Raw genomic sequence first — 9,060 nt, 5'->3', positions numbered from 1 at the left:
AGCGCCATGGAATAAATGGCGCTATAAAAATGTATAATAATAATAATCCCCTTTAATTTTTTTTATTAAAGGGGATCGTGCATCTGTATTTGGTCCGAAGTACATGCAGAGCGGCCACAGGGAAATTCTCTCTATGTGGTGACTGGGAGGCAAATCATCTACCGGTAGATGATTTGTATCACACGTTGGAGGAGTCCTGGACTCTGATCTCGGAGCTCCACGTTTTATGATGGCGGCTCTGGACAATCATCACACTGTGACAACAGAATGATATTTCCACACCAGTTTATTTGAAATAAAACAGAATAACACAGATGCAAGATTTGATCAATTCTGCCAGGTCCTCGACCGACAGATGAGAACGGGGTCCGTGCAGGGGTCTTGGCTTTGAGGAATGACCCCAAATTTCTTGCATCTTAACCCTCAGTTTATACAGATTGTAAAGGAAGCAACTGAAAACTCTACCGTCGTCTTCAGCTTGTTCAGATATGATGAGATAAGCATGAAATAATAAAAAAAACATAAAAAATCAAACAAACCAAAATAAATTAAAAAAAAAAAAAAATCAACTAATGCTCCCGACAGGTCAGTAGGGATCACCTTTTACACTGCCAAATGCCAACGTAGAATCATTTACATGGGTCTCATTCTGTAAACCTGCTCACGGTAACAGCTATTCACGGGTGAAGGGTGAAAATAAGAGAAACAAAACATTGTGCAACTGCTTCCAGGAACCCACAATCACTAATAGAGGGCAAGAAATGTGAACAATTCCTGGACCGCAAAATTCTCCCGGGAGAAAAATTGGAAATGATCCTCATTAACGTGGCTACCTGTACATGATGCAATTGCTTCTATCATAGAGCCCCGTACTGTAGAAAAAATACATTACAAGTTAGGAAAGATTTTTTTTTCCATATCGAGCTCTTATAATTCACTTCTTGGATCACACCAACCTTCTGGATTTTCTCCCCTAAACATCATAACTGTACATGCACACAGTGGGTCCGATGCATCATTTCCTCAGTCTTTAAGTCACTTTTCTGTTTTTGACATGAGGTTTTTTTTTTCTCAAAATGTCTCACTCAATTCATGAAATTTGTGCAAAGCTGAAAATTGTGTAATTGTCTGTCTTTAGCAACCATTTTTTGACTTTTTTCGTGTGCCAAATTTCGAAAAAAAAAAAAATGCAGCTTTTTTTCTGTCATGCATAAAATCCTTCTAGGGATGTACTAGAGTAGAGTTGATCTAAATGTTTTCACTTTGAAAAAAGGACAACGTGCGTGAATCAGTCTAAAACATCTTGAAAATACACACTGATGTAAAAATCAGAAAACTACAAAGGCAAGTTCAAATAAAAAATTAGGAGTAAATCATTTGATGAATTTGTCGCAAATCAAAAAGTCACTAATTGAGACATTTAGAGATGAATCAAGCTTGTTGTCTTTTTCAGGCGATTCTGCTTTGAAACCCACCTGAAAGAGCACTTAAAAAATGCTAAAATGTGAGAATATATAGACTGCAATGGTGAAACGACTTGTGTGCAAACATTCAGTCTTTTAACTTCTAGCTTATTTTAATGGCATCAGACTTCAAAAGCCACAGCCAGGATAAAAGAAGTGACCTGACCCTTCTTCAGATGTGTTTTGCTTGGAAGTGGCTCAGTATTTTGTACACAATGTTAAAAAAAAAAGCAGCAGCAAAATAATAACACGTTACACGCCAAAAAAGAAGCTTCAGGTAAAATTCCGCTGGCGGTTTCATCTTCCAAAACTCGGAGGGTATACTGCCATCTAAGTTGATGCTGTGTGCACATACCCTCGCGGGTCCTTCACTTTCTGTGACTATCTCTAGGACATATCCCACTCTTTTTTGACATTCCACTTTCCCAATTGGAGATGAACAAATAAATACAATTGGAATTGAATTCTGGTCTAGTTTTACAAAAATCCAAAATTTGCCAAAATTTCAAAATTAATTAATTAGTAACCGCTCATCTCTATTTCCAATCCTTCCACCTACCTTCAGTCAACAACGCTCTTGAACCATATTACAACTATTTCATATTTCAGTCTCCAACTTGCAGTTCACCACTCCAGGGTCACACGAGCACCGTCGACCCTCTGATAAATAAAATATGTCCTACATAAATTTACAAGTAAATAAGAAATAAATAAGCAACTTCCATTCTCCTTTTCACACGGAAAAGAAAAAACAGTCGGCAGATCAATGATTTTCTCATCACTGGAGATATTCTCCATAAGATCTTCTAAGGGAGCTGCGACGTTCCATAAAAATCTAACAAAAAAAAAAAAAAAAAAAGACTTTAGTCAATTACTCGAAGTCTGCTGCCGTCAGGACTTGAGGTCAGAGGGCAAACTGGATCACATGTTTAGATGTGAGCTCAACACCAGTGACAAATTCGAGAGCAATTCACTATGGCCACCTATGGATCACCACGTCCAACTAGGGATACCCATGGCCACCTATGGGTCAACATGGCCACCTATGGATCTCCATGACCACCTATCGAACTCCATGGACACCTATGGGTCAACATGGCCACCTATGGGTCAACATGGCCACCTATGGGTCAACATGGCCTCCATTGCAATGATTTTTGTGGTATGAACATGATACAACTATGAGATGGAAGTCAGAAAGTGTTGGCTCTTTGATAAAAACTTTTACTTAAGTTAAGATTTCGTAAAAGGAAATTTAAAAAGTGCATGAAAAATCTATTTAAAAAAATTCTACACATCTAAATTCTGAGGAGCACCTACCGAATGTACAGCCGTAAACTCACAGTCAGAAATTAAATTAATATAGTACAAAAGGCTTCAAAACTGCGAGGTGGAAAAAAACAGAAGAAAACTTGATTCTGGGACTATCATAGAGGACAACACAGGAGGTAAATGACGAAGGACAACGTAGGAGGAAAACGACGAAGTGCAACACAGGAGGTAAATGACTGAGGACAACGCAGGAGGTAAATGACTGAGGACAACGCAGGAGGTAAATGACGGAGGACAACGCAGGAGGTAAATGACGGAGGACAACGCAGGAGGTAAATGACGGAGGACAACGCAGGAGGTAAATGACGGAGGACAACGCAGGAGGTAAATGACGGAGGACAACACAGGAGGTAAATGACGGAGGACAACGCAGGAGGTAAATGACGGAGGACAACGCAGGAGGTAAATGACGGAGGACAACGCAGGAGGTAAATGACAGAGGACAACGCAGGAGGTAAATGACGGAGGACAACGCAGGAGGTAAATGATGGAGGACAACGCAGGAGGTAAATGACAGAGGACAACGCAGGAGGTAAATGACGGACAATGCAGGAGGTAAATGACGGAGGGCAACGCAGGAGGAAAATATGAAGGAGGACAACGCAGGAGGAAAATGACGGAGGACAACGCAGGAGGTAAATGACTGAGGACAACGCAGGAGGTAAATGATGGAGGACAACGCAGGAGGTAAATGACAGAGGACAACGCAGGAGGTAAATGACAGAGGACAACACAGGAGGTAAATGACGGAGGACAACTTAGGGGGTAAATGACGCATTTGTGATCGGTCGTTTGTATATGAATAATAACTGGAGTGTTTTTCCGACACTCTCGGGGCTCCAATAGTAATTACTGTACAGTAACATGTTGTACTTGACTGGGATGACCATTATGGAGAATCATGAGCTGAGCACTCCGCATGCAACCACAGCAGCTAATCCCACATTTCACTGCTTCCGGCTGTGTAATGTACAGGAGACTTGTACATGAGGACATTCGAACAATGGGACACCTGTACGAGCACAAATGTTTTTCTGTATGAGTCTTCAGGTATCCCGCTGTTATCACATATTGGTCTCCTGATGTCCTGGTACTATCTATATATATAATTGTCTAAGGGTTTTTCCGTCTGTCTGTCTGTCTGTCTTTGTCTGTCTGTCTGTCTGTCTGTCCTGGAAATCCCGCGTCTCTGATTGGTCGAGGCCGCCAGGCCTCGACCAATCAGCGACAGGCACAGCATGGCGACGATGATGTCATAATGGAAATCCCGCGTCTCTGATTCCAATCAGCGACGGGCACAGTATCGACGTAGATGTCATAATGGTTGCCATGGCGATGATGATGTCATAAAGGTTGCCTCGACCAATCAGCGACGGGCACAGTCTGCCGCGAATTCTGGAATCATCATTGTCCATATACTACGGGGACATGCATATTCTAGAATACCCGATGCATTAGAATCGGGCCACAATCTAGTCATGTATAAGTTTCCTGGTGTCCCAGTGTTATAAATGATAGTACCAGGACATCAGGAGACCAATATGTAATAAGTTTCCTGGTGTCCCAGTGTTATCACATACAGTATGGGTCTCCTGGTGTTATCATGTATAGGTCTCTTGGTGTCCCGGTGTTATGTATAGGTCTCCTGGTGTCCTGGTATTATCAAATAATGGTCTCCAGGTGTCCCAGTGTTATCAGATATAGGTCTCCTGGTGTTCCGGTGTTATCATGTATAGGACTCGTGGTGTCCCGGTGTTATCACGAATAGGTCTCCTAGTGTCCCGGTGTTATCTCGTATAGGTCTCCTGGTGTTATCATGCATAGGTCTCCTGGTGTTATCATGCATAGGTCTCCTGGTATCAAGGTGTTATCACCTACAGGTCTCCTCGTGTTTACATTAATAGGTTTCCTGGTGTCCCGGTGTTATCAAGTATAGGTCTCCTGGTGTGCAGGTGTTATTATGTATCAGTTTCCTGGTGTTCCGATGTCCTGTTGTTCTGCTCTAATGTACGGCTGTACGGTGTGCCGATGTAATAATGTTCAGCTGCTCAGGTGTTTTTATGTACAGTTGTCCCAATGTCCAGGTGTCCCATATACTGCACAGTCTGTGGCTAATAACCATCAATTATAAATATACATGAGACCTCACTTATAGAGCGCTCACAATGAGCGCAAGCTGCTACAGTCCCTCTATAAGACTCTGCACAAGTCTGACATCTTGCCCAATAACCTGCCTGACTGACAGGTTGTCAAAGTAAATAAAGGGATTATCAAAGGGCAACCCCTTTAATTCTTCTCTATAGTTTGACATTATCTCTCACTGCCCAGTAACCACTTCCTTTCCCGTCTCAGTGACCTCTATCTCCAATCATCTATCTCTCCATGCTTCTAAGATTTGTTTTATATTCCCCCCTCCCTAATAAGGCAACAGTAAGCATGAAAACAAAAGATTGTGCCATCCTGCAGCTTCAGGAAAACAAAAAACAAGCAAGAGACGGTGAAAAAGTGCAAAACCAAATGAGGACCGGCTCTCCGGGGTACAGGAAAAGGAGCGTAGAGAAGCAGACAAGCGAGAAGTTGTAAAGCCAGACCTAGACCAAGTCCATGCAACAGATGCCAGTTGAAGACCAAGTCTGCGCAAGAGCCGCCAGACCTAGACGGAGTCTGCGCAAGAGCCGCCAGACCTAGACCAAGTCTGCGCAAAAGCCACCAGACCTAGACCAAGTCTGCGCAAGAGCCGCCAGACCTAGACGGAGTCTGCGCAAGAGCCGCCAGACCTAGACGGAGTCTGCGCAAGAGCCACCAGACCTAGACCAAGTCTGCGCAAAAGCCACCAGACCTAGACCAAGTCTGCGCAAGAGCCGCCAGACCTAGACGGAGTCTGCGCAAGAGCCGCCAGACCTAGACCAAGTCTGCGCAAAAGCCACCAGACCTAGACCAAGTCTGAGCAAAAGCCGCCAGACCTAGACCAAGTCTGCGCAAAAGCCACCAGACCTAGACCATGTCTGCATGAAAGCTGTCAGACCTAGACCAAGTTCACGTGCGAGCCGCCAGACCTAGACCAAGTCTGCACAAGAGCTGCCAGACCTAGACCAAATCCATACAAGAGCCGCCAGACCTAGACCAAGTCTGTGCAAGAGCCGCCAAACCTAGACCAAGTCTGTGCAAGAGCCGCCAGATCTAGATCAAGTCTGTGCAAGAGCCGCCAGACATAAACCAAGTCTGTGCAAGAGCCGCCAGACCTAGACCAATTCTGTGCAAGAGCAGCCAGTCGTAGACCAAGTCCATGCAAGAACTGCCAGACCTAGAGCAAGTCTGCACGAGAACATCCAGACGAAAGGCCAAGTCCATGCAAGAGTCGCCAGACCTAGAGAAAGTCTAGATTCTGAGCTTTCCAGTTAACTTTACTCCAGCAGCTTAGCTATTGATCAAGCTTGAGTCTGTGGGTGGTTGTAATTTGGACATTGAGGACGATTGGTGCAGTCATTTGTAGAAGGTGCAGATCAAGGTTCTCAGTTATTTCCTCGGACATCTGGATGAAGATTTCTCATTATTTTCTAAAACTTTCCAAACCATTAAAAAAAGAAAAAATGAACAAGAGACGGCCAAGTAAAATACTCCATTCCATGAAATAAAAGGACAGAAGGTGCGAAAATTTTAGAGGAAGACAAGTCTAGAGGTAAAAAACACAACAATCAAACATTGCGAGGGCATCCAGGTGGTCAGGTCGTAACGGTGGGAGGACAAACACGTATGGTATCAGCTATGTATCTGCCCACAGAGGGAGAATCTCCTGATGAATGAAGTGCTAAATCCATGACTTAGAAGACATCCGCTCCCGTGCCCCAGCGGCACTATTCACATTTCAGAGGTTGTGGCCCGCAGGATAGCCAACCAGTCTGGCTATCAATTGAAGGGATTGATGATGGTTCACAAGCACGTGTGCTGAGGCTCTAACCAAACAGGTTCAGTCTGCAAAAAAATGGCTGATGGGGAAACGGGCAACGAGGAGCAATATTATATTACAATGCGACAGTGACAAGGAAGAGCAGTGGATGTGGTTAATATTCATCCTGATCCTCAGCTTGAAGCTCGTCATTCTCATCGTCCTCCGGAGGAGCGAATCCCTCCTGTAATGAAACCACAACTAATGTTAATAGGCTTCCAATGGCTCGAAATTTAACCAAAACATAAAACTGACGATTCTCAGTAAACTCATTCTACAGTTGGTAATCTGCAGGGAACAAAGAGCCTAAGTGTAGTAGCCCAAAATACATTATTTTAATGTTCGATATAGAAAAAAAGATGATTTTTGATACTCATCCTAAAATCTAATTTTCATAACCTTAATCAGAAGTGAAGTCTGCTGCCAACTAAATCTGACACTAATAAAAAAAACTTTTAAAAAACATAAGTCATCTCCTCTCCAGAAGGCTACAGCTTGCTTATAGGCACCAACCTACTTAGTAAGTGAGAAAGCAGTAGGTGAAGCAAAAGAACAAAAGGAAAGAACAACTGCCCAGAGAAGAAAGAACGCAAATGCTGCCTGAATGGGCAATCGAGGACCGGTGCCGTGTCCCCAATGAAGACTGCGACAGAGGTTTTACAGGGAGTACCAAAAATCCTCTTTTATCGGGTGCTTCATGGGTGGGCACAGAAACCATAGGATGTTCGAAAGCAGTTCCTAGGGCGTGGAATTAATATGTCACAAAAGGAATAATGATTACTCAGGCAACAACCAGAGTGACTGCAGCTTTCAGCACCTTGCAGCCAAGACTTTCCACTGCAAACACAAAAGTATGAACTTTTTAATACCTAGAAAAATTATGGACAGATGACCAAGTAGCAGCCTTACAGAATTACAAAACAGATTCCCCGGAGGCTCCTGCAGCACGAGTAGTGTGAGCTGTATCCCTATATGGATTATGCTTCCAGTATGGTAAATTAAATTCAGTGAGGAATGGTCACCTACGAGGTGGCCAGAACAGGCCAGGGCTTTGTGAGGGCCTTCTGGGATGACAAATAAGGTGTCCATACATCTTAATGGAGCTGTAACTAACAGGTAGAGCCGCAAGGCCCTGACCACGTCAAAACTGCGCAAAAATCTCTCCAGAGGGATGAGAGGGCGACGGACAGAAAGTGTGGAGGAGAATGTTTTCATTAAGGTGGAAAGCAGAAACCACCTTAGAGAGAAAAAACACCTTAGGGAGGGCTGCCAAACCAGAAACACGACTGACTGTTCTGGAGCACAGCCCCTGCCCCGGAGCACAGAGCCTCCACCCCTGCCCAAACACAGAGCACCGCACCAGCCTGGGATGGGATTTCCTGGAGGCCAACACACCAGCCTGGACCACCGAAAGACCCCTGTGACCACTCCTCCACCTGTGCCGATCCCTTCACTGGTAAGCTGAATTCGGACTGTAAGACGTACCCCCATTTGAAACTTTTTTTTTCCTTATTTTTATTCTGAAAATTTGGGGTGCGTCTTATGGTCTGGTGCGTCTTATAGTCTGAAAAATACGGGGTATCCCAAATCTACGAGGACAGAAATTTCCTGGGTTCCCTGTAGACTATGATCGAGTGAATAGACTCCACTCTGAAGTGACGCAGACGATCCATCTTCTTTAGTAACCTTAAGTCCAGAATGGGCCAAACTGAGCTGTCTTTTTTGGATAAGATGAATAGATTAGAAACCTCTGAAGGGCTCCCAAAGTGGAACTGGCACAAAGACCCCTGAGTGGATAAGAGAAGATATGGCCTGGCAGAAACCAGTAGTAAAAGTAGCAGTCCTAGGGGTACGAGACTGGTCGTGTGGAAGAGTAGTGAACTCTATTCTGGAACTGGAGGATTCAACTTCTTTGACCAGATATCATGGCCTGTGGAAAGCCGGAAGAGAAGGAGATGGCTGCCCACCTGAGTGGAGTCCCCAGGTGAGGATATTCCATCATGCCAAGGAAATTGTATTGGCTCTAGACCTAGAGGTCTTGTCAATTAGACCCCGTTGTTGCATGATGGGGTTTGCTAAAAAGATGGTCTCATCCTTTCCTGCAGAATACGGGGCTTTGTCTTGGTGGTTAGGGACACGAGACAACAGGAACTTCCAGGGACGAAATTGATCAGTCCATGTTTACCAAATGAGCAACTGGGCCAGAACTGAGGGACAGTGGAGTTTTAATTTTGTCCAAATTGGACTCAAAAGGTGAGATCCCTGAAAAGGAAAGCCTCTAAGACATCTATTGACCATGAGGTCCAACTTCCAGGTCTT

The 9,060-nt window shown here is 44.2% G+C and overlaps 1 protein-coding gene across 9 annotated transcripts in view; it reads right to left on the bottom strand.

The window, feature by feature from the left end:
- Positions 1-268: 268 nt before the first annotated feature.
- MAPRE3 (microtubule associated protein RP/EB family member 3) overlaps positions 269-9,060 on the bottom strand; it is a 118,112-nt gene continuing 109,320 nt past the window's right edge. For 6 of the 9 annotated variants that reach the window (XM_077291902.1, XM_077291898.1, XM_077291901.1 and 3 more), the window contains one exon: positions 269-6,925. In XM_077291902.1, coding sequence (XP_077148017.1) covers positions 6,857-6,925 — 69 coding nt within the window. In that variant the 3' untranslated portion in view covers positions 269-6,856. The remainder of the gene's footprint in view (positions 6,926-9,060) is intronic. The other 3 variants (XM_077291903.1, XM_077291897.1, XR_013222011.1) reach the window with 2 other exon arrangements.

This window comes from Ranitomeya variabilis, chromosome 2 (genome assembly GCF_051348905.1).
Source record: "Ranitomeya variabilis isolate aRanVar5 chromosome 2, aRanVar5.hap1, whole genome shotgun sequence".
Lineage (NCBI taxonomy): Eukaryota > Metazoa > Chordata > Amphibia > Anura > Dendrobatidae > Ranitomeya > Ranitomeya variabilis.
The sequence above is the reverse complement of the archived record's forward strand: the minus strand, read 5'-3'. Positions and strand labels throughout refer to the sequence as shown.